The following is a 26,685-nucleotide window of genomic DNA, read 5'->3' on the forward strand; positions in this document are numbered from 1 at the left end:
TAAATGTTATAACATTTGAGAACTATGTTCAAGGTATTAATTCAGATTGTAGTTTTCTTTTTAAAAAATCAATATATTAGGAGAAATTTGACTTAAAATAATTTTATCTATAAAATATATTCCTTTATGGAAAAATGTTCATTTTAGCATTACTTATAATCTAAATAATAAAAGGGTAATATGCTAATTAGACTGGACGTCTTCCGGATGTCCTTCCGGATGAAGCTGGGGCCAGAGGGAAGCCAGCCTGAGTCCCAGGTGCCTGCGGGCGGCCTTGGGGAAGCCAGCCCAGGTCCTGGGTGCCGGAGGGAAGCTGGTGCTGGCAGCTGGCAGCTGGGGGGAAAAAGGCCTACTCTTGCACGAATTTTCATGCATTGGGTCTCTACTGTAAAAATAAACGTTGAAAAATAGGGATAAGATTAGGATAACTGGTTGTTTATTACATATGTAGCCTATATAATCATATACACTTTAGCTTGGGGAAAAGAACATAAGTCCTATTAACTTATGCATTCCTCTATAGTACAGTATTTTGTAATGAACAAGTGGTCTTTTTCTCCTATCCTTCACTAGAGCTTAGGTTAACATAAAAGCAAGAAAGGAGTAAGCGTTCAGGTTAAAGGTGGGGGTAAGGAGCTACAAAGAAACAAGTTTAGTTCTTTATGATGATTTAAACAAAAAAGACAGAGCACCTCTTTTCAAGGAAATAATTCAGTGGTTCTCAAACTTGAGTGAACACCAGAATCACCTGAAGAGCTTGTTACAAGACAGAGTACAGGCCCACCCTCAGAGCTTCAGGTCCAGTAGGTCCGGTACAGAGGCCTGAGAATTTACATTTCTAACAGGTTTCCAGGTGGACTAATGCTGCTGAACTGGGGCCTCAATTTGAGACACTGCTGTCAGTCACTATTTGTAACCTTTAAAGTCCTCTCCTGATGACCATAAAAACCACATCTCCTTTCTTCCGTTCTGACATTCCCTCCCATTCTTTTTACACCCTCCAGGGAAACAAACCCATTCATTTTCCTTCTCTTTAGAATTATGTACTGTTTTAACTGGTTTGTTTGCTTGTTTGTGCTGGGTTAGTTTGTAAAAGGTGAAAGGTACTACTGTCATTTTTCATGTAATATGGAGATACATACAGTGCTTCAAACTTTACAAGTGACTTTCACATATTTAACTAGTTAGCATTAATAATTCTAAGAAGTAAGCTGGCAGTGCTTATGTTTTAAGGTAATACTAGTACTCATATCTTGATAAGCTGTAAAATGCTCCTCTAGCTCTCTTCTCTTATGGGGATCCATTCTTTTTGCCTATTTTATTTGCTCATCTGATGTTTGTGGTTGTTGTTGTTTTGTTTTTGGTTTTTTTACAAAAGATACAACATACTGCTGCTGGCATAACACACTGATACAAATCATTGTCAAAAGAGCAATAGGTACTAGGCTTTCATTTTACTGTCAAGGAAAACAAAGTTGGGGAGGCTTAGTGCCACAGACCTAGTTCCTGGCTGGTGTACTGCATGACTATGACCCCCCCAAAAGGACAGTAGAGGAGGAGCAAGAGGAAGAAGGGAGGCAACACAAATCCAACATAGCATCAAAAGCAAAAGAGGATAGAAAAATAGAGATTCTGAGCCAAGTACAGATTTGATCACGTCAGACGCCACACTTTTTTCTTTTTCTAGAGGGGCTTCAGGATCAGACTGCTTTGTTTTAATTCTCATTTCCTGGCGTTAGGAAAAAACGTGAACTTAGTTTATCTGCCAATATTACAATCACTAAATATTTGCCCCAAAGATGAACTGTATCCAAATGCTCCACAAAAAAGTCAATCTGTGATAAATCAGTTGGTTTCTAAAACAGATCAGGAATTCCATTAGATATTCTAAAATTTAGATTACATGAAATTCTTTCAAGGAGGTTTTTCTCATTACATTAAATTTATAGAGAGATAAATTTAAAAATTTTATCCTATCTTCTTATTCTTATCAATAACAACAGTTTTGAGTATTTGCTTCCTATTATGTACTATGCTAGGTGCTTGTCACATATCTTATTTAACCCTCAGAATTCTCTGTAAAAGGCATCTCTCCTATTGATAGGTGAGGCAGTTGATACTAAGAAAAATTAATGGATTTGCCAAGAGTAGTAAGAACACAGCAGGCTGAGGTCTGCGTGATTAAGAGCCCAAGCTGCTTCTCACTACAACACTGCATCTTGATTCTAAACAGATGCATCCTTTTTTAATAGGGTTGTTGGATAACTATCTTATTTTAGGGAAGAAAAATACCTACCAGTGCAGTTTCTAAAATAAAGAGCCTCTAATTCTCCAACACTGCCTACAAGAAATAAATAAGGTGACAACCTTTACAGTTATACCTTGGGTTGCTTTTTAAAAATTAAAAATAAATAATCATCCTTATCTTATTATAACACATGACAGAGGTTACATGCAGTTCTCATTATGATGCTTTCTTAAACTCTAACTGCTAAACTTAAATGAGAGGCATTTGGTACAATCTGAAAAATATTCAGTTCAATTAAAAGTAATTGATGCATGGTGAAATAATTCTTCCCAAAGCTGCTGTAAAATCTTCAAAAAAAATAAAGCTACTTAATAATTTTCATCTCCTACAGGCTAGAGAGAAGCATTATTGCATATTAAAAATTGGAGTGTAGTTTTCCCAGAGGTAAAAGAAAGTTATTAAAACAACCTATTTATTGTTGATATAACTATCCATTTGTGCCACACAAAAAGTAACAAATTTCAGTACATTAAAAGAAAAGCTAATTAAGGTATAATTAGTATTTTCTGTATTTTGATAATTAGGGGTTAGTTGGCTATTCCTTTTTAAATTTCTATTTGATGCACCCCGACAATGCCTTTAATGAGCAACTAACGCTATTGAATCCCTCATGGCAGAGGAGTTTAGTGACCACTACTACATTACTTTCATTTATCACTGCCTCTTTACCTATAAATTAATCTAGCCCTGTAGCTATGTTGATCTACTTTATATCAATTTCTTCATCCATATCAGCTGAATATGTATGGCATTAACCTCATTTGCTAGTTGAGAAAAGCAGAATTAAAATGAGATCTAATTTCTTGTGCACAGCACAATTTCAAAACTGCCTGCTAATTTCCACCACCTGTCAGTGTGAAGAGGCTTTACTTTCTTGTAATTAAATAAAACAGTATATTTTTTAGCAGCTCTGAAAAATGCTAATCTTTCAAAAGTGTTCAGTGATCATTAATCATTAGGACAGTAAAGGAGCCTTATTCAAATTGCTCATTTACCCTTTGTTTAAGCTTAAAATATTTTTAGCCTTTTCATAGGAAAGAAAAAAAAAATGTACCAGATGGAATATTAACATTAACTATTATAATCCATACTACTAAAGTTTTTATTTATTTAGTTTACTGCCACATGGTAAAAAGAGGCTTAACATTACATAACCCAGAAGCAGCTAGTTTAATAAGATAAACACAAATATAAGTACATAATATTCTCTGAAATCAGTAGGAATCTAGTAAATGCACACTGTATCGATCCATGTGTAGTAGGACCTAAATTTATAAGACTTAGAATATAGTAAAATTGGAGAATAATTTTTGACAACACATTTAAATGAATTCATTCAAAAAACTGCCTACTATGCCACACATTAAATTGTTACCTACAGTATCACTTGAACAAAGGCAGTGATATTCAGAGTTGAAGGACATAGTTAAGTACTTTTAATTAGATTTTGCTGGATTTCCCAAATATATATAATATAACTAGTAGGGAAAATCTAAAAATACTATAAAAACTAAAAGAAAGTAGTGACTGCCATTTTTAATTAGAAACAGCAAATTAACATTTTATAGTTCTTCTGTTTTTCCTAATACTTCATTTTTTATTGTCTATTTTATATCGTTGTAATCATATTATATATGTGGAAGTTAATTAAGTAGCCTTCAATTCTGACTTACCATTCATATGTATTTTTTAGTACATCTAGCTTGTTAATATTTTCCTAGTTTTAGATAACATGAATTAGCAACGAACAGTCTATTTTTGAGGAAGAAAAATATAAACACACATACATCATACCCCCAAATATATTATTAAAATGTTTTAACTACTAGTACCAGACTTGCTCTAAGGCTAAACATACTTATTCTTCAAATACTCATGTGCCTTGGAAATACCTTATGTTTACTTTCTTACACTTACCCTACCCAAAATGCATAAGGTATTAGTACACAAATGATTAAGTAATTAATATGAAAACTTTTAAAGAATTATTAAATAAATGATTTACATTTTTAAAAAATGATTAAAAATCCATAATATTCCTCTTTCAGTTTTGTAAGAAACATGACACTACAGGATCAGTATTTTGAAGCCTAAACCTCTACTGGAAATATTTCAAACATATTTATTTAAGCACTGGTAACTAAAATGACTTTTCTTATCATTTCAGTTGATCATCACAATATCTAATAGGGGTTAAGCATTCCTTGAAGCAAAAACAACAAAGATGTGGGTTGGGTTATTTACAAAATCTGAGTCAGGGTTTCTGTAGCGGAAGTAGGATGGATCCAATCTCATCCTGGTTCCCTTTAAGCAAGCTACTTAAAGCAATTATGAGCAGAAGAGTTAATACTTTCAGGGGTGCAGTAAGAGAGTCTCATGGATCACTACATTGACACTAAATAATAAGATAACCAATTTTAGCACCAGCATCACAAGTGAACACATTTTGGGTAGAAATTTAGTAGAAGATTTACATACACCTCTATCATTGAAATGCCAAAGTTAGGGCTCATATTTTTACATATATGAGCTTCTTTTAAGAAACTCAAATATTTTTAAGACAGCAGATTCCACCCCAACATTCCATTAACGAGGTTTCCATCTCTACTTTACAAAGTGGTCAATGAGGATATTCAGCAGATTCTTTCAATTTTCATTATCCTAGAAGCAAGAACTATCATATAAATGTAGACACTGTGTGTGTGTGTGTGTGTGTAGACATTCATACATACATACACATAATAACTGCAGACACAATTTAAATTATGGGAAATCTTTCTCATGGAAGCAACTGTATTACTGTATGCCTCTCCTTTTGATTTGGGGGGGGGAAGATTGTCTTGTGCCATAATTTCCGCAAGAACCAATGACAGAAAAACTGAAGACCAATAGGGGGCAGAAAAGGAACTTTTGAGTTGTAAAATTTAAAAACTGAAACTTTTTAAAATTAAAAGTGCTCTTTAGTGCTGAAAGATATATTTTAGTCACATGTCACATGATATTTTGTTTATTTTTATCACAACAATTTCTTTAAATTGTTAGAAAAATTTTAAACATGAGAAGCTAAACTGAAATAAATATACCTGAGGCAGAAAAACTTATAAATCACCACCAGAAGAAATTATTACCTTCCATCTTACTTTTAAAAAATTAATCAAGAGAACAATTCCAAAATATGTCATTCATAATCTGTGAATGTACATGGAGTTTTTACTTTGCGCAGTTTGTCCACAGATATCAAATTTTATAAATGCCTTAGAATTTATAATCACTAATAAATGAAAAATAATAAGAAGATATAGATAAAAATACTGTCAGTAAGCATACACTTTATCAAGTAATCACAAAGAATCATTATCTTTGTGTTATTCCAGAGTCTAGCATAGTACTGGGCACAAAGGAGACAATAAATATGTAATAAATGTATATATAGAGAATTATAAAATTATATATGTCACATAAGATCTGATGCCAAATAATGGTATACTGGATTTCAATTAGTGTGATAAATAATAAATAATGAGTTAGTTTAAAAAATATAATCCCGTATTTCCCACTTAAGTCCTATGTATGTATCTCTTGCATTATCATACAATTATTAATGGCAGGTAAGATTTTAACTTTAGATTTTTCTGCTCCAAACCTCCTAGTCTAGTACTTAATGCTCTTGAGTCAACCTTAAATGCGCTTAGGGAGTTCACACTTAGAAGTGTAACTTGGCAAATACATTTATAAAGCAAAAACATTTTAAAAATAAAATAAGTAGGCTTTCTATCTGCTTTGTTCAACTTTCTGCTAAGTAGGGGCATAAAATGTGTTTTTAAAAATAGTTAATGTGTATATTATCACGTAATATGAATTAAGTGGAAAAGGGTACAGAGAAATCATCTTTTTAAGAAAGAGACTATTAGATATATTATATAATTGAAAGAACAACTCCCTTAGCAATAAAATATAGCAACATAAGCATTAACTTGGACTATTAGTATAAGCACTAACCATTCTCTAAAAAGGGAAACCTAGCCTAGCTCTAGTGACACTATCATAGAGACAGATTACAATACATTCAGGCAGTAAATGGGAAAACAGCATATAGTTAAACTTCAAAATGTTTTAAAACACTTGAAAATTCCAAAAGTCATTGATCATTATTCTCTAACAATCAAACATCAAAAGATAATCTTAACTTTTTAAGGTTCTTTTTCCCTATAACCTGCATGATACATTTATTATACTAAAATATTTAAAAATGTTTAAATGTTTATTGTTTAAAAAGTTTTAAAGCTGATATTTATTTTTCACCAAAGTGCACAAAACAGTTTTCTTGTGACTGAATTTCCTAAATGCTTTTCCCTAAAATTGTTATCAAGTACAAGGACACATTTTGCCAACAATCGAAATATATCCAAGTACCTAAAAAAGCAGCAAGTACATTATTTCAACATTGGATTGCACTTCAGCAGTCCACTGAAGTTACTGTTCCAGTATGTTTTTCTGTTTCATTATTCAAGTGCTTTCCTACTCAATTTACCAGTAACTGTTAGTAACAGTCTATACAAGAGAACTTAACAATTGCAGGGAGAGAATGCCATCTGCTGCTTCATGTGTGTACTCAACGGAAGGAGCAAAGCAGATAACAGGTGGAGTAATCACATAAAACAACTGAAAACTATATGCAAAGATAATGCTTGAAAGTTGAAGTATTCCCATTTCTATTTTGAATAACTTGGAAATACATCAATGGGTACTTACTGTCTTAATGCAAATGCCATTATTCCACAGAATGACAAGGCTACAATATGCTTATATATCTATCACTAGTTCATGATGCTTATAAACAAGGCTTTTTCTCAGGTAGGGAGAGCCAGAGAGTCAAAAGAAAAGAATCTGTGCCTAGCCTTCACAAAGCCATTTCTCATATATGAATTCCTACAATATCCTATTTATAAAGACATGACATAAGGTGACCATATAATTTACTGTCCACATTTGAGAATGAAAGGTAGAGCAATTAGCTATCAATTTTACCATAATAAGTGTGAACCCAGACTATCCTAGGCAAATCTAAATGTTGGTCAGCCTTTTTATGAATTACTCCCTCAGGCTTCACAACTTCCCAGTGTCTGGAGAGCCCTTCTGAAAGGTAATATGGAAAATTTTAAGAAATAGCTAGATTCAGAAAGAAAAAAAAAGTGGGAAACTAAAAGTGCAGTGGACTCCCAAAGCAGATAGTTCCTGGATCTAAATGGCTACCTCAACAATGCCTGATTTTTTACTTACTTCACTTTGTTATGCATTTGAAATTCTTTGGCATTAATAAATACCTTCTCTAGAAAAGGCAAATCCTTCCTAGGAGAATTCATTCATACATTAATTGGAATGCTTTCCTTTTGACATCTGGCAGATGGTAGGTATTGGGAAAGAAAGCAAATTTGTAAGGGTGTGTGTGTGTTGCTGTGTGTAGAGCGGTGATGGAGAAAAGAGGAGAACTGCTCATTTCAAAGGATGAAATCCCTCTGGTGGTAGCTGGCTGGATAGGAAGTCAAAACGGAGTGAGGAAAGGAGAAATCTCTAAGACTAACTTGCACATTTCAAATTTTAAATCCTAAAAGGGAAAGGGAACTTGCTTTCTCAATTTCTGATGCCTCAGTTCAAGAGGCCAAAATTTAGACAACTTCTATTAATACTATAGCTTATCAGTGCTATTGATTAACTAGCTCTTTGTGGATCTATTTTTAAAGGAAAATACATTCCAAGACCTTAAAACACCACATCTTAATTAACTTTTGGAATTTCATTTACTGGTGAGATTTTTGTAACCCACCAAAGCAACACTGTTGTTTATGGTAGGACTGGCTTAAATAAATAAAGGTATTTAAGAACTAAGTTCAAATCTTCCAACCTTTGGTAAATATTCAGAAGCCAAGAGGTGTATGTGTGTATGTGTTTAAAAAAGGTTCTTCCTGAAAGAGACAACGAAGATGGCAGAGTAGGTAAATGCCTGTACTCGCCACCTCCCACAACCACATAAAAATTACAACTAAAATACAAAACAACCATCATCCAGAACTGCAGGAAAGCTAGCTGAATTAAGTCTACAACTAGAGAAGTGATGAAGAAAGCACTCTGACACTGGTAGGAGAAAGCACAACAAGACTGTGTTCATAGTCCACAAAGGGCTGCAACTAGAGCTCCCAGCTCAGGTGACTGTGGAGGGTGAGCCACTGGGACCTACAGAACACCTACTACACAAGGCCACTCTACTAACTCAAGGAGACATAGCAGCTCTACCCGATACACAGAAACAAACACAGGGAAGCAGTCAAATGCAGAGACAAAGAAACATGTCACAAATGAAGAAATGGAAGAAAGCAAACTACTGGATATAGACTTCAAAAGCACAGTTATAAGGTTACTCAAGAATTTTCTAGAAACCTCCAAAAAAAAAAAAAAATGGAAAAGGACCAGTCAGAAATTAAGCATACACTGACTGAAATAAAGAATAATATACAGGGATTCAACAGTAGGGTAGAGGATTCTGAGAATTAAATCAACCGTTTGAAATATGAGGAAGCAAGAAAAACCCAGACAAGCAAAAAGAAAAAAGAATTCAAAGATATGAAGATAGTGTAAGGAGCCTCTGGGATAACTTCAATCGTACCAACATTTGCATTATGGGGGTACCAGAAGAAGAGAGAGCAGATATTGAAAATCTATTTGAAGAAATAATGACAGAAAACTTCCCCTACCTAGTGAAAGAAATAGACTTACAAGTCCAGGAAGCACAGAGAGTCCCAAACAAAAGGAACCCAAAGAGCACCACACCAAGACACATCATAATTAAAATGCCAAGGGCTAAGAGACAGAGAGAATCTAAGACAAAGAGAGAATCTTAAAAGCAGCAAGAGAAAAGCAGTTAGTTACCAACAAGGGACTGCCCATATGACTGTCAGCGGAATTCTCAACAGAAACTATGCAGGCCAGAAGGGAGTGGCAAGAAATATTCAAAGTAATGAATAGCAAGGACCTGTAACCAAGATTACTCTACCCAACAAAGCTATCATTTAGAATTGAAGGTCAGATAAACAGATTCACAGACAAGAAAAAGCTAAAGGAGTTCATCACCACCAAACCAGTATTATATGAAATGTTGAAGGGTATTATTTAAGAAGGGGAAGAAGAAGGAAAAGAAAATAATAAAAAATATGAACAACAAAATGACAGCAAATACATTTTTTATCAACAATTGAAACTAAAAATCAAAATAAATGAATAAGAAATCTAATGATCAGAATAAACTGGTGAATAAAATAGAATCAGGGGCATGGAAATGGAACAGACTGATGATTCTCAGAGGTAAGGGGGGTAGGGAGGCGAGAAGAGATTAAACAAAGATCTTATATGCATATGTGCATCACCTATGGACACAGACAACAGGGTGGCGAAGGCCTGGGGTAGGGCGGGAACTAGGTGGAGGGGGCAGTGGGTGGAAAAAAGAGGGACATCTGGAATAATCTCAAAAATAAAGACTATACACACACACACACACACACACACACACACACACACACACACAGTATATATCCTATCTAATAAAAGAGAAACATGGTAATTGGCGTACGTCCGCTACCCTTCCCATTGGCTAATCAGCAAATTAACTGTCAGCCAAGATGGCGGCCGGCAGCCAGGCAGCTTGAAACTAACATGAGGCTTGCTTGCTTCAGTGACGGAGGACTCCAACGTTCCCCGCCTGCCACTGCAGGCCTCTGAGCTGGCAGTCTGAAACATAGTTACAAAAATAGAAGCTAAACAAAACCCCAGAAACCAGCTTTCAGCTAGCTGGGATCTCAGACCTGGAGTTGATACAGAGTTTCGATTGTAGAACCTAAACAAACCAGATACCTGCTTTCAGGAGCGAAGGCCTAAGAGCTGGAGCCTCAGAGCTAAAGCTGGCTCAGAATGGAAAAAAAAAAGAAAAAAAGAAAAAAAGGAGTAGTAGGAGCTTCAGTCCCAGCCTGAAAACAGCCCTCAGCCCCTCACCCAGACTGGCCAGGCACCCCAGTGCGACCCCCACCCTGAAGGGTGTGTGACCAGCTGCAAACAGCCATCATCCCCTCACCCAGGCTGGCCAGGCACCCCAGTGGGGACCCCCACCCTGAAGAGTGTGACCAGCTGCAAACAGCCATCATCCCCTCATCCAGGCTGGCCAGGCACCCCAGTGGGGACCGCCACCCTGATCCGGGACACTCTTCAGGGCAAACCAGCCAGCCCCACCCATGCACCAGGCCTCTATTCTATATAGTAAAAGGGTAATATGCCTCCCAGCACCAGGATCAGGGGAGCCGCGAGGCCTCCTGGCACCGGGATCAGCATGACAGGGGGCAGCGCCCAAACCCCCTGATCGCCCTGCAGCTCTGTGTGTGACAGGGGGCGAGGCCACAACCTCCCTATCGGCCCTGCTCTGTTCCTGACAGGGGAAGGCGCCCCAACCCCCTGATCGGCCCTGCTCTGTGGGTGATAGGAGGGAGCTCCCCAACCTCCTGATCGCCCTGCGGCTCTGTGTGTGACAGGGTGTGGCGCCCCAACCCCCCACCCCACAGGCCCTGCTCTGTGTGTGACGGGGTAGAGCAATAACCTCCCCATCGGTCCTGCCCTGAGTGTGAGAGTGGCGGCGCCCCAAACCCCTGATCGGCCCTGCTCTGTGGGTGATAGAGGGCGGCGCCCCAACCCCCCCACCCCATGGGCCCTGCTCTGTGTGTGATGGGGTAGAGCCATAACCTCCCCATCAGCCCTGCCCTGAGTGTGACAGTGGCGGCGCCCCAACCCGGATTGGCCCTGTTCTGTGGGTGATAGAGGGCGGCGCCCCAACCCCCTGATCCGCCCTGCTCTGTGGGTGATAGAGGGCAGCGCCCCGACCCTCTGATCCGCCCTACTCTGTGCGTGACAGGAGGGAGCTCCCCAACCCCCTGATGGGCCCTGCTCTGTGCATGACAGGGGGAGCTCCCCAACCCCCTGATGGGCCCTGCTCTGTGCATGACAGGGGATGGCGCCGCAATCTCCCCATTGACCCTGCCTTGAGTGTGACAGGGGGCGGTACCCCAACCCCCCAATTGGCCCTACCCTGAGCGTGACTGAGGGTGGCATTGCAACCTCCCAATCCGCCCTGCTCTGTGCATGACAGGGGGTGGCACCCCAACACCCCAATCGGCCCTGCTCTGAGCCCAACCAGGGGCTGCACCTAGGGATTGGGCCTGCCCTCTGCCACCCGGGAGCAGGCCTAAGCCAGCAGGTCGTTATCTCCTGAGGGGTCCCAGACTGCAAGAGGGCACAGGCCAGGCTGAGGGACCCCTCCTCCCCCCGAGTGCACAAATTTTTGTGCACCGGGCCTCTAGTATATATATATAGTTACAAAAGTCTCTAAAAAAAGTTCTTCCTTATTTTAATTTAAAATTTTTATTTATTTATTTTTTCTCTTTCTTTTTTTTTTTTAATTAAATCTTTATTGTTCAGATTATTACATTTGTTCCTCTTTTTTTTCCCCCCATAACTCCCCTCCTCCCAGTTCCCGCCCCACCCTCTGCCCTCACTCCCCACCCACTGTCCTCATCCATAGGTGCACGATTTTTGTCCAGTCTCTTCCCGCATCTCCCACACCCCTTTCCCCCCCAGGAATAGTCAGTCCATTCCCTTTCTATGTCCCTGATTCTATTATAATCAACAGTTCATTCTGCTCATCAGATTATTTATTCACTTGATTCTTAGATTCACTTGTTGATAGATGCATATTTGTTGTTCATAATTTGTATCTTTACCTTTTTCTTCCTCTTCCTCTTCTTAAAGGATACCTTTCAGCATTTCATATAATCCTGGTTTGGTGGTGATGAACTCCTTTAGCTTTTCCTTATCTGTGAAGCTCTTTATCTGACCTTCAATTCTGAATGATAGCTTTGCTGGATAAAGTAATCTTGGTTGTAGGTTCTTGGTATTCATCACTTTGAATATTTCTTGCCACTCCCTTCTGGCCTGCAAAGTTTCTGTTGAGAAATCAGCTGACAGTCGTATGGGTATTCCCTTGTAGGTAACTGAGTTTCTTTCTCTTGCTGTTTTTAAGATTCTCTCTTTATCTTTTGCTCTTGGCATTTTAATTATGATGTGTCTTGGTGTGGTCCTCTTTGGATTCCTTTTGTTTGGGGTTCTCCGCGCTTCTTGGACCTGTAAGTCCATTTCTTTCACCAGGTGGGGGAAGTTTTCTGTCATTATTTCTTCAAATAGGTTTTCAATATCTTGCTCTCTCTCATCTTCTGGCACCCCTATAATTCTGATGTTGGTACGCTTGAAGCTGTCCCAGAGGCTCCTTACACTATCCTCACATTTTTGGATTCTTTTTTCATTTTGCTTTTCCGGTTGGGTGTTTTTTGCTTCCTCGCATTTCAAATCATTGACTTGATTCTTGCGCTCCTCTGGTCTGCTGTCGGGAGTCTGTATAATATTCGTTATTTCAGTCCGTGTATGCTTAATTTCTAGTTGGTTCCCCAATATAAGATCGAGGGTCTCATTAGTTTTCTTGTAGATCTCATTAAGTTTATCGGCGGCTTCTAAACAGTTCTTGAGAGACCTTAAAAGTGTGGTTCTGAACTCTATATCTTCCATTGACAATTTTGTCCTGTTTCTTTGTCTCCGCATTTTGTTATGCTTCCTTGGTGCACCCCCTAGTGGTCTTTGTTCGCAGTCTTATAGTTAAATCTTGATTGTTATAGCTAATTCCAGGGAGGGTTTGACCTCCAGGCCAAGTGGCTATGAGAATCAGCTGTGTCAGCAGTGAGAGAACTTCTGTCCTCTAGGGAGGTGCTAATCTGGCGTTTGCCTGAGGCTATCCGGCAAATGCCTGTGTGCAGGGCTTGGGCGGGGGGGTCGCACAGGATCAACAGGGTGGGCCGCAGAGAGCAGTTATGGTGGCTCTCAGTCCTGTCCGCAGGGGCTCTGCCTCTCTGAGTCCCAGCACCCGCTGCAAAGCTCAGAGAGAAAGCTGTACTCGCTCTGACCGAAGCCAGACAGTCCCGCTTCTCCCGTTTGAGTCTGGGTCCCTAAAGACTCGCCCGGATCTGGAGCTCAGATTCTGCGACTCCCTCCCAATTGAAAACGCCAACCGCGCCCTCCGCCGCCAGCCCGCTCCGCGCACTCCGCACCTCAGAATTTGACTTCAGCACTGTGCCTCCTCTGAGTGTCCGTATGCGTTTCTCTTTCCTCCTAGTTGTAGGACTTCCACTCAGCCAGCGTTCCTGTGGTTCTGGGTGATGTCCCTTCCGTTTTTTGGTTTCACTTTTGAAGTAGTTGTTCAAAGCAGCAAACTCCAGCGTTAACCTATGCCGCCATCTTGGTTCTCAATTTAAAATTTTTTTTTTTTTTTTAAATATATTTTATTGATTTTTTACAGAGAGGAAGGGAGAGAGATAGAGAGTTAGAAACATCGATGAAAGAGAAACATCGATCAGCTGCCTCCTGCACATCTCCTACTGGGGATATGCCCGCAACCTAGGTACATGCCCTTGACCGGAATCGAACCTGGGACCTTTCAGTCCGCAGGCCGACGCTCTATCCACTGAGCCAAACCGGTTTTGGCTCAATTTAAAATTTTTAAATCTAATTTTACTTGGATTAAAAATTTAAACAAACTTTTTCCCAATAAATAACTGGACATCAAATTTTAAAAATGTAAATATTTAAAAACAGTTTTCAATAAACTGAAACAATTAATATTTTGTTACACGGTGGCATCTTCTATATGAGATGAAAGAAAGCACTAGCAATATTGTCCAGTGGGCATGGCTCAGTGGTTGAGCGGCCATCCAGGAACCAGGAGGTCATGGTTCCATTCCCGGTCAGGGCACATGCTCAGGTTTCAGGCTCAATCCCTAGTAGGGGACGTGCAGGAGGCAATCAATGATTCTCTCTCATCACTGATGTTTCTCTCTCTCTCTCTCTCCCTTCCTTTCTGAAATCAATAAAAACATATTTTTAAAAAATAAGTAAAATAATAAAAAATAAAGCACTAGTAATATTTATCAGAGAATAATTGATGAATACAAAAAGAAAAAAAAATACTGCAAACACTTTGATATACCCTAAAAAAGATCTATATATATAAAAGGCTAATATGCTAAGTGTCGGACAGTCCAAACAGTCGCTATGACGTGCACTGACCACCAGGGGGCAGACGCTCAAAGTAGGAGCTGCCATGATACACACTGGCACCATGGACCTGGCACCACGGACCTGGTGCCCACAAAGCAACACTTGGCTTGCCCCAAGTGGGACACAGGCCCTGCCACTACCCTGGAGCTACACCTCACCAAATAGCAGCCGATGCTGCCCAGACACCATGGTGCAAAATGCAGCCCACAGCCCAGCCCAGCCCAGAAACGGTCGCTGTGGGCACCAGGTAATGCCATCACGTAGCAACACCCGCTTCCTCTCCCTAGTGACTAGCCTCCTTTGTAGTTTCTGCAGCCCAGGAACATGACTTGCTTTATAACCAGGTGGAAACATTTTACACTAACCAAATGTCTGGGAAGCATTTTCCCATGCCTCATTTGATCCTCATAGAAGTCTTGGAGTGGTAGATAGGAGACCTGGTGGAATCCCATTTTCTTTTCATTAGCCAGAAAACGGAGATTTAGAAAGCTTAGAAACTTGACCCAACTGAAAAGAAGAAGTGGTGAAACTTGAAAATGACTTCATGTTTGCTTTCTCACTGCACAGAAGATAGTCAAGACACTGCTGCAGTTAAATATTTTACCCTTTGTTCTCCCTGCGTGATCTACAATAATAATCTGCTTTGTGTTGATATTTACTGCTGTGTTGCTGACAATTACTTGAAAGAGAAGTTGGGGTGCTTCACTGGGCTGGAAAAAGTTTAGCTAAATCAGAAAGCAGGTCTAATTAAGCAAGTTTATTCTATATCTATAAAAGGCTAAGTTGACTTACACATGTGCGATACATATAAAGCTCTTGCTGGCGCCAATCGCACGTGTGTTTCCATCTGTCATTGTTGCTGGTGAATTTGGTTAACACTTCTAAGTATTCGAGGGACGAATAGCGATATTAAAATATTTCTTCTAATTAATTTCCTTTCAATGTGCACCAATTTGTGCACCGGGCCACTAGTTCTATTATATTTAGTAGAGTTTTAGTGTTTTAAGTTGTATCCTAATATTTTAAATGGGTGACCTATTTATATATACAGTTTACAAATTAGCTACACTTTGGATTAGTACATTTTATTCCAAGAGCATGCTGGATTACTATAATTGTACTGTTACTGAACTCCAGAACAGATTATTGATGCAGCTCAGAAATAATACACACAGTTGGAGGACAAACTGGTCAGTGCGCAGAGGCCTGATTTTGCTACCCCTTCCACCTTCCACCTAGACTTCTGGGCTCTAGATTCAAGGAGACTGCATGATTGCCATGTGGCTCCTTTCCCAGACTTCACCCTCTTAACAAATCCTTTTCCATACATCAGCTAAAGACTCACGTGCTCTGTGCCCCCATGATACCATGTGCTTACCATTATCACTGCATGTAGAAAATATTATAATTGTTCAAATTAATTTGTATTTCTATAAAATTTTACATATGCATCATATAAAAATCACACAGTACAATGAAAAGCCTGCCATCCTCTGACATACTCGTCTACACGTCTGATTCTAATACTCAGTAAACCCACTTTAAACTCTTTTAAATTTTTAGCTATTTCTTTTGCTATTTTGATCCATTCTTCTAAATAACATGCTGATACAGCTATTTCTTGAATTTTGAATTTTAGACATTATCTTTTGACTCCCTAATACATTTGTGACAATGTACCTATCATTTATAACTAAGCTAAACAATTCTATTATAGTTGGATTTCCTTTCTTGTACAAACATTTAGTTTGATTCACTTAATTTACCTGAGTTTTCTATGTTTCTACCTGTTGCACCTGACCCATGAACTCTATTCCAGATCTGTAAAACCTCAGCTCCTCAGGTTCCTTTACAAAAAAGAAAAGAAAAACCAATGATCTCCCACCTGTTCCTGTTTAAACTGATTGGTCTCTATGCTTGTTCTTGTTTTACGGTTGCAATACAGATCGTTTGGTTTTGCGCCAATATCCTAGTTTCTGTTTGATTTTCATACAATTGGCTTTCATCTAATGCTGCCAACTGGCAGCTGTCTGTCCAATTCTTAGACTGAGAAACTAAAGAGTGACTCTGTTCACAACAGGGCTTGTCATCCAGTAAACGTCACTGTAGATCCATAAAAGAGACTGATTTTTAAATTGGAGATCCACACATTTGTACGTGAAGAACTCTCTCAAATGAGTTTCTTGCTCCTAAATGCGTTCCACTGACCTCCTGCTCTGGAGTTTCAAGCTTGGCTCACAGTGTTATAATAGCAAGAGTTGAGGAATGTCTGAGAGTATTTTTGGTCCAGTGTCTCATTCTCATCCCCAGCTGTTTAAACTTCCACAAACTGCTCCTGGGTTCAAATCCAGTTCAACACGTTTAACCATTCCAAGACTCAGTTCCCATATACGTAAAAAGAGGTGGGTGGGTGTTAATAAAAAGAACTATTTTCATAGAACTTTTGTGAAATAAAATTAAACGCTTGTCAAATGCTGTGCAAAGTCTTTGGCACAGACTGACCGTTAAATAAATGCCTACATCTACTATTGATGATTCTTCTTTCTCACTTATAGGACATACTTCTACACATCAAATAGGACTCCGCAATGATTCCACCTGTTTTCTGAAACACTTATTTCTATAAATATTACTTTGCATGATTTTATATGCAGGATTTTACAAAAATTCAAGATGCTTAACAGTACACCTCATTTAAAACTGCCGAATAATTTCAATGAAGCCAGCATCATTTTCCTTTATTACATGGAAGTATTATATATGAGGTCGAGAGCCACTTCCTATGGAGTTCTATTAAATACATATATTCAACCACTATGTAGTAGAAAGCATACAAGCAATATGACAGGCACTTGGAGGTGATGACAATAAAAAAGGCAGAAACAGTCCTAACTCAAATTATAGTCCACATGTTTTACTAACATATGTAATTACATTGCAAAGTAATATATAAATAGGAAACATGGGGTGCTAAAAAACACAGAGAAAAGAAATTCTCCCAGTTTAAGTTAAGAAGAGCATCCTACAGCATGTGTTTAATGTGAAAGTAGGAGGAGTAAGGCAGAGAGAAGCTGGCTTTAAAAGAAATAGGTCCTAGGCAGAAGAAACATGTTCAAAGGCCCAGAATTGACAGAGAACACAGACTGCTCCAGGAGCTGAGAAAAGTTAGCACACATAAAGTATGCAGTCCAAGTACAGAGTCCTGAGGCATGAGACTGGTGACATGTAGAAGAGATATTGGCAGAACCTTGTAAGTCATACTCTACATAATCCAATTAAATGAAATAATGCTTATGAGTGTTTAATAAAGTTCCTGGTATGAAATAAGTGCACACTAAACTAAACATTATTCACTTACTGTTACCTAACACTCTCCTCTTTTTTGCCACAATTTGAAATGCAACAATACACTAACCAAAAAATATTTTCCATATAGATTTTCTTAGCTGGATGCCAGAAAAATAATATGTAGAGAACTTACTATAAATGCTTTAGGCAGTCTGTTCTTTCAGTTGTAAATGGGAACAATAATACCAACCTCGCAGGCTTGTTGCAAGGACCAGAAAGAGCATGAAGAGTTCCTAGAGGGGTGTCGTGGCACATACTAATGACCTCAAAAGCGTTCCTATTAAGGCAAATTGGCAGGCCAGCCAGAGAAAAAGAAAAGCGCAAAGCTTTGGCTTCACTTTGGGGTTATGCAGTAGGAATGCCTTAGAAATAACATCATCTTAGGCCTAAACTGTTTCTGAAAACAGGATAAGACACATACACCAAAAATGTTAATTCTACTAAAAGAAACACTAGTCTGATGATGTGTTTTTTTCTTCCTAATGTGGAATCTCTTTCAAAAAAGAAAAACTGATCTTCTTTAATTCATTTTCCCCACAATTACTTTATATTAACAGTATGTGTGTATGTGTGTATTTCCCAAGTCCCACTGTCCTAAAACAACTACTCTTATTTTACATATTTCTCTCCAAGTACTTTACACACAACATCTGAAGTTTTTCTACTCCATATTATACTCTTCTGATTTAAGACCCAGAACGAATGGATATTGAATTAGTAATGTTTCAACAGTATCCACTTTGCAAAAGCAAAATAAGAAACTCTCCGGGTACATTTAAAACAAGACAATCATAATGCAACTTATACTCATCCTGAGTAACACATTTAGGATGTTAAAAGAGGCACCCTGTATAAATTTCAAATCATGTAATTTTTTTCTGATTCCAATTTGTCTTAGAGTCAACCTAACGTATTTATTTCTTGCTACTCTTTTTTCTCCCTAATGGTCTCATTCAAGAGCAGCTTAATTCTAAGAAAATTTGTTGACATTAATCACAAATGGCAATAAAATATCACAATGTATCTGACAAAGAAAGCATCAAGCTGTATCTTCTTCCTTAAAAAGCAAACCAAAAACTACCTGAAATTAATTAAAAGGTGATCTTACAAAATCAAGCACTTTTTAACACTATTATACAACTATTATTAACAGAAAATCATAAATGAACTGATGAAGATTAAGCTAACTTTCTCAAGGAATAAAAAGCTTAGTTAATATAAAAAAGCTTTTTCTAGAATTTTCACATAGGAAATACTTCCACATTACTAATACAAACTATAAATCCAAAGAAGATAAAAACATCCTCAGGACTTCTTACAGAGGTTTTAGAAAGACTTACTATCCCAGGAAGAAAAAAACTTCATAGATCTTAGTGTCACAAATACTACTAAATATCTGGTTAAGGTTCACATACATGCTCTCAATAATCCCTCATTATGCCTTAGGATCAATTCATCTCAACTTGATGCTAAACTTTCAATTGTCATAGGACAAGTGTTCTCCACATCAAGGTAACTTAACTATAGCCTCTCAAAGACATGTCTAACTCTCCTAGTCGTCATAATCTATCATGTAAAAATGCCAAGGAATGAGCAAAAACTACACTGGAAATCCCATAAATAAATAAGTGTCCAGAAAAAAAACCAAACTACTAAAAGAGTAAATCTTATGTTTTAAACCTTGAAATACAATACTATAAGGCAAAATCCATTAAGATCTTTAAAACAATCTTAACTATTTAATGACTAGCCACATAAAAAACATTCACTAACTCTGTCAATCTTTAAAGAAAATGGTAAATCCAGGCATACAATGAGCAAATTAATCTCACATTGCTGTCAATATTAGTCAATTGATTTCAATTGATCAATTAAATTTCTTATGTACAAAGTGCCCAACTATATCATTCAGCTCAAAGCTGTTATATGTGAACATCTTTCTTTATCTTCAAAAAAATTTTTTTAATCTCTAGCAAAAACCTACCTTTGAGGTTCTTTGAAGTTGGTCACCAACATATGTTTTACGAAACTGATCCAAGAACCACAGAATTGCAAGCTCTATTTTCTCATTAGAACACTTAGGCAATCCGGTATCCATTAACGATATAAGCTGAAAAACGCTTTTCACGAAGGAAAGAAATAAAGCGTCAGTAAAAATTCTTAAGAGAAATAACATTAAAACATTTACTGTCAATGTAATACAATATATAATTACTGTAAAAAGTGAAAAAACACAAAAACTTATAAAAAATTTTTTTAAAATCATCTAAAATCCTACTACTAAGAGACACTACGATTTCTAATATTTTTCCCTAAGACACATATACCTATACACATATAAGCATACAAACCTATAGATGTATGTTTTCTTTCACAAAAAGTTATAAATACATATGACATATACAAATCCTATATAATAAAAGCCTAATATGCAAATCGACTGAATGGCAAAACAACCAGTCACTATGATGCACACTGACCACCAGGGAGGAGACGCTCAATGGAGGAGCACCGCTCCCCACAGGGGGAGCACCGCTCAGCCAGAAGCTGGGCTTACGGCTGGTGAGCACAGTGGCGGTAGCAGGAGCCTCTCCCGCCTCTGCTGCAGGCGGGTGGTAAGGAGTGAGGGGTTCCACACTACAAGAGCCCCAGACTGCAAGAGGGATGTCTGACTGCTGGCTTAGGCCCAATCCTGGGGGCAGACATCTCCCGAGGGGTCCTGGACTGAGAGAGGGTGCAGGCCAGGCTGAGGGACTGCCCCCCCGCCAAGTGCACTAATCTCGTGCACCGTGCCTCCAGTATATAATAATATACATAGGTATAAGTGAATATCTACATTAATTATGAATATCAAGCTGAATCTTCTGACTTCCCCAGCAACTTCTCAAAGAGGCTAGAGAACACAATTAAGAAATATGGAGTAGAGTAGACTTTAAGCAATTAAAATATGGAGTAGAGTAGACTTTAAGCAATTAATGGGACACAGATATAAGTGAACAGATAAACTGCTTTCCCTTAGTCCTCATCCCCAACCTCCATAAACCACCGTGAGGCAAAGTGGTTCCGCATGGTCTTTGGGGAAAATGCCTGTAAAAGAGTCACCATGTGTGTAATGTACCACCTTACACAGTTCATTCTCATTATTCATGGTAGTTATATTCCTCAAAGTTGCCATGAAAACGGAATTAGTGAATACTGAACCACTACTCCTAAAGGAAATATAGGATTAGGTTCCTGAAGAACTATGGTCACAATATTTTTCATCAACTGATCAACACATACCTTGTTTTACGTGTGTTTCTGCTAAGGACAACAATATTAAGTATATTGTTGATTCGTTAATGTTGAACTCACAGCCAATAACACTACAACTTGCCTAAACGAAGCTCACCTAAACACACGTCTTTTCTCTGTAAGGCATATTTCAGCCTTCTTGTGCTAAGAAACTGGCCAGCACTTCAGCACTCTGCTGGAAGGGCCATTTTAAATAGCAAAACCAGCAACAAAAAACAAAACCAGCAACAAAAATGCAAAAATGATGGCACTAAGTAGACAGCAAAAAAGGATACATTTACAGCATGGGAGCCAAAAGAAGGCAGAGCATCTGTTCAACCTCAGCTAGCAACTATTCATACGTCCAAGAAGGACTGCAATAGCACCATGAGTATTGATTAGGGGTACAATTAAATTTTAGCAATGACGTAAATTTGCAAATATGAAATCTGTGAATAATGAAGATTGATCCTATTTTCTTCCCCTTATTCTCTCATCTCCTTTTCTTTCACTCTTTCTTCCCTGAAAAGGCAACCGTTCTTCCCAACCCTCAAAAAGCCTTTGCCCATAAACTTCACCTAAGGCTCTGTTTCCTAAAGAATGCAGACCAAAACACAAAACAAATCTTATTTAAAGTTACATATGTTTGCTGCTTAAAGTAAAAATTAAAATTTTCTACTTGACAAATATACACCCTCTTTTGTTTACTTCCTGTTATATAGTTCTCAGAAAAATAGTGCCAATGGGTATTTCTCTGCTTGATGATAAAAACTTTTTAAAAAATCAAATAATAGTATATTTAATTTCCACTTTACTAAATCTATAATGTTATATTAAAAGATGGTATAGAGGCAAACTGTTCACTTGGTTTAAAATTAACCAAAGCATTTTAAGAATGGCCCCTATTCATATTTTAAAGTGATTTAATATTGGCAATAATAAACTTAGAGAAACTAAAAATATTTATAGTCCATTCGTATTCAAATTTCATTGACAAGAGCCAGTTTAAAGGCTGAAATAGGTATGGAATGAAGGGAAAATAGAACTAAAAGAATACTTACCGTAAGGCAGTCCTATCTAATAAAAGAGAAACATGGTGATTGGCGTAGGACTGCTACCCTTCCCATTGGCTAATCAGGGCGATATGCAAATTAACTGTCAGCCAAGATGGCAGCCGGCAGCCAGGCAGCTTGAAACTAACATGAGGCTTGCTTGCTTCAGTGACGGAAGAAACCAACGTTCCCTGTCTGCCTTGCAGGCCTCTGAGCCTGCAGTTTGAAACATTTTAACAAATATAGAAGCTAAAAATAACCCCCCAGAAACCAGCTTTCAGCGAGCTGGGATCTCAGAGCTGGAGTCAGAGCTGGAGTTATACATTGTTTGGAACCGAAACAAACCAGATACCTACTTTCAGCAGCGGAGGCCTAAGAGCTGGAGCCTCAGAGCTAAAGCTGGCCCAGAATTAAAAAAAGAAAAAAAGGACCAGTTGGGAGCTTCCGTCACCCGCCAGCCTGAAAACAGCCCTCAGCCCCTCATCCAGACTGGCCAGGCACCCCAGTGGGGACCCCCACCCTGAAGGGTGTGTGACCAGCTGCAAACAGCCCTCAGCCCCTCACCCAGGCTGGCCAGGCACCCCAGTGGGACCCCCACCCTGAAGGGTGTGTGACCAGCTGCAAACAGCCATCATCCCCTCATCCAGGCTGGCCAACCACCCCAGTGGGGAACCCCACCCTGAATGGTGTGTGACCAGCTGCAAACAGCCATCATCCCCTCACCCAGGCTGGCCAGGCACCCCAGTGGGGACCCCCACCCTGATCCAGGACACCCTTCAGGGCAAACCAGCCAGCCCCACCCATGCACCAGGCCTCTATCCTATATAGTAAAAGGGTAATATGCCTCCCAGCACCGGGATCAGCGGAGCTGAGAGGCCTCCCGGCACCGGGATCAGCGTGACAGGGGGCAGCGCCCAAACCCCCTGATCGCCCTGCAGCTCTGTGTGTGACAGGGGGTGGGGCCACAACCTCCCTATCCGCCCTGCTCTGTTCATGACAGGGGAAGGCGCCCCAACCTCCTGATCAGCCCTGCTATGTGCCTGATACGGGGGAGCTCCCCAACCTCTGATCGTCCTGCGGCTCTGTGACAGGGTGTGGCGCCCCAACCCCCTGATCGGCCCTGCTCTGTGTGTGACAGGGTGCGGCGCCCCAACCCACACCCACCCAACCCCCCGCCACGGGCCCTGCTCTGTGTATGACGGGGTAGAGCCATAACCTCCCCATCGGCCCTGCCCTGAGTGTGAGAGTGGCGGTGCCCCAACCCCCTTATTGGCCCTGCTCTGTGGGTGATAGAGGGCGGTGCCACAACCCCCCCCCCCAACCCCCCTCACGGGCCCTGCTCTGTGTGTGATGGGGTAGAGCCATAACCTCCCCATCGGCCCTGCTCTGTGTGTGACAGGGGGCGGCGCCCCAACTCCCCTATCGGCCCTACTCTCTGAGTGACGGGGGGAGCTCCCCAACCCCCTGATGGGCCCTCCTCTGTGCGTGACAGGGGGGAGCTCCCCAACCCCCGATGGGCCCTGCTCTGTGTGACAGGGGGCAGCGCCCCAACCCCTGGATTGGCCCTGCTCTGTGCGTGATGGGGTGGCGCCGCAACCTCCCCATCGACCCTGCCTTGAGTGTGACCGGGGGCGGTGCCCCAACCCCCCAATCGGCCCTACCCTGATCGTGACTGGGGGTGGCATCGTAACCTCCCGATCTGCCCTGCTCTGTGCATGACAGGGGGTGGCGCCCCAACACCCCAATCGGCCCTGCTCTGAGCCCAACCAGGGGCTGCACCTAGGGATTGGGCCTGCCCTCTGCCACCCGGGAGCAGGCCTAAGCCAGCAGATCGTTATCTCCCGAGGGGTCCCAGACTGCGAGAAGGCACAGGCCAGGCTGAGGGACCCCCCCCCTTCCCCCCGAGTGCACAAATTTTTGTGCACCGGGCCTCTAGTTTATAATAAAAAAAAAAATTTAGAACCTAAAATTTCCAAAATAAGGGTCTGTATAAATTATGGTACAGCTTAGAATATTTCATATCTAGGTGAAATGTTCACAATATTATGTTTGATTTTTTTGAAAGTGTTTTGAGAATTGTTGGTGTTTTTTTTTTTTAGTAATATAGTACTTAATATTTGCCAGGCATTGTTTTAAGATTTAACAAATATTAACTGATGTAATGCTAATAATAGCCCCAAATGAATTAGGTATTATTAGTAACCCTATTTTAGTTTACAAAATAATAGTATAATTTCTGTTTAAAAAGTTGAAAAATACACAGGTAGTGTACATATACCCTTAAGCATGAATTTAAAAGACTCAAGGTCTTTACCAAAATGATAGTGGTAGTTATCTCCATATTAACTTCATTTGAATTTTAAAGGGTTCAACAAAAACATGTATTACTTTTTATAAAGATGCTATTAAAAAATAAAATATATGGAAAACCAACTCACTCATTTCATACATATGTAGGAATTTTCCTCAGTTTAGAATAAAAACATGAATTGCTCCTTATTAAGGGGATGGTCATGAGGTGAACAATCTAGCCAATAATCATAAACAAAGCTTGTATTGGTAACTGACTATCCATTGCTTTTGACCAGATGTATGTCATCCCAATTTTGCCACCATCCCAATACACCAAATTGCATGCTTCACCAAATCCTAAGAAAGAAAAAGCAACCTAAATCATCACACTATTTAAATACATGTTAAAAATATATCTGACTATACAACTTATTAGAGATTTGACATCTACAAATCACTTAACCTCTAAACCTTGGTATTCTCATCAATAAAAAGGAAAATGCCTTCCTCAAAAGGCCAGGTACAAAATGCTTTAGCTAATAATACCAGTTCAGTAACTAAATTCCTTAACTACATAGTAAATTTCTGTAAATTACATGGCCATTACTTACCGACAGGATAATTCTCCATCCATAGCATCATGTTCATCTGTACTGGTATATGTTAATCTTCCTCCAACAACTGTCCCAACTAAATATACCAGCCATGCAAGACGTCCTAATATATAACATGAAAGAAAATACATATAACATGTTTAGGAAGTATTGTAGAAAGCAAGCTTATTTTTCAGAAAATTCCAAAATTTGTAAAATGATCTATTCTTCCAAACAAGTGATAAACTATTATGAGCTCAGTTCTTCAAAGAGTGGAGAGTTGGACTTTAAGTTTATCAAGGCAGTAAGTAGAACAGTAAAATTGACAGATTTTAGAGCCAAAACTGTTTGAATCCCAGCTCTACCAATTTGCTGTGTGATGTTGAATAAGTTACTTATGCCTTTACACCTCAGGGTTTTCACCTGTAAAATGGAGATAATTTTATCTACCCTGCAGACTTAAGTAATTAAAATTAAACTTGATAACAAAAAAAACAAATGTAGTGTCTAGATCCAGGGCTGTTAGTCAATACTAGTATTATCCAATCATCAGAATCTTTTCATCTGGTCATAATAGTACCAGTTTGATCATTTTAAATATTACCCCTGCTTAGAATATAATAGATGGTAGTCAATGTATTCCCTTTGTATTTTTAGTCATAATTTTAAAAATCCAAGATTTTCACTGTGCAACTCACAGTTTGACAACCAAATCAACTTCATGGGCAATAGCAGCAGAGGATTAAATAACCTTACAAAAGTGGCACAATGGCAACAGCTAGAGTTTTCACAAATGTTACTTTGGGGCAGCCAACATTGACAATTTAGAAATAGAGGCATTTATATTGAACTAGAGGCCTGAGGCACGAAATTCGTGCAAGAGTAGGTCTTCCTTCCCCCAGCTGCCGACACCGGCTTCCCTCCAGAACCTGGGACCCAGGCTTCCCTCTGGCACCCAGGAGCCGAACTTCCCTCCAGCCACTGGCAGGCACCCGGGACCCGGGCTTCCCTCACAGCCCCAGCTTCGTCCGGAAGGTCATCCGGTCTAGTTAGCATATTATGCTTTTATTATTATAGTTGGTTTTTACTTACAGCATATTATTTTACACTTCTAGATTCACTGATCTATGTATCAGATTTTCTAAGATTTTTGAGACCTTTATGAATAATTAATATAGCAATTATCTTGCTAAAAAGAAATTTTGTGATATACTTGGGGACTGACTTTACAAAGATGAGCAGGCCATTTCATAATATTGATATCAAAGGAACTGCAGCCTCCTGATCACCACACCCTCTGTCTGAGAAACAGCAGCTGTGTGGTCACCTTTATTTGGGGTTATTAATATCGTGAATACATTTGTGTTCAGTGCCTGGTATGTTGTGCCTTGTTGTGTGGTATTTTGTGCCTTTAAATCAACGCAGCAGATCCAAGCAACAGCAGCCTCCTGATCACCACACCCTCTGTCTAAGGAACAGCAGCTGTACGTGAAGCCTCCCCCCACCAGCCAGAAGAGCCACCACAGCTGTGAACAGCACCCATCAGAGGAGCAGCTGCCATCTGAGGAGCAGCTGCTACCACAACCGCCCAGGGAGCAACCACAGCCCGAGGAGCCACTGCCACCCA

The 26,685-nt window shown here is 39.6% G+C and overlaps 1 protein-coding gene across 2 annotated transcripts in view; it reads right to left on the minus strand.

The window, feature by feature from the left end:
* Positions 1-26,685, minus strand: part of RANBP17 (RAN binding protein 17) — a 231,505-nt gene that overhangs the window by 166,853 nt on the left and 37,967 nt on the right. For both annotated transcript variants that reach the window (XM_036314166.1, XM_036314165.1), the window contains exons 13-14: positions 25,077-25,182; positions 19,833-19,968 (exon numbers count right to left, since the gene is read on the minus strand). In XM_036314166.1, coding sequence (XP_036170059.1) covers positions 19,833-19,968; positions 25,077-25,182 — 242 coding nt within the window. The remainder of the gene's footprint in view (positions 1-19,832; positions 19,969-25,076; positions 25,183-26,685) is intronic.

Source organism: Myotis myotis, unplaced genomic scaffold (assembly GCF_014108235.1).
Source record: "Myotis myotis isolate mMyoMyo1 unplaced genomic scaffold, mMyoMyo1.p scaffold_m19_p_6, whole genome shotgun sequence".
In the NCBI taxonomy this organism is placed as follows: domain Eukaryota; kingdom Metazoa; phylum Chordata; class Mammalia; order Chiroptera; family Vespertilionidae; genus Myotis; species Myotis myotis.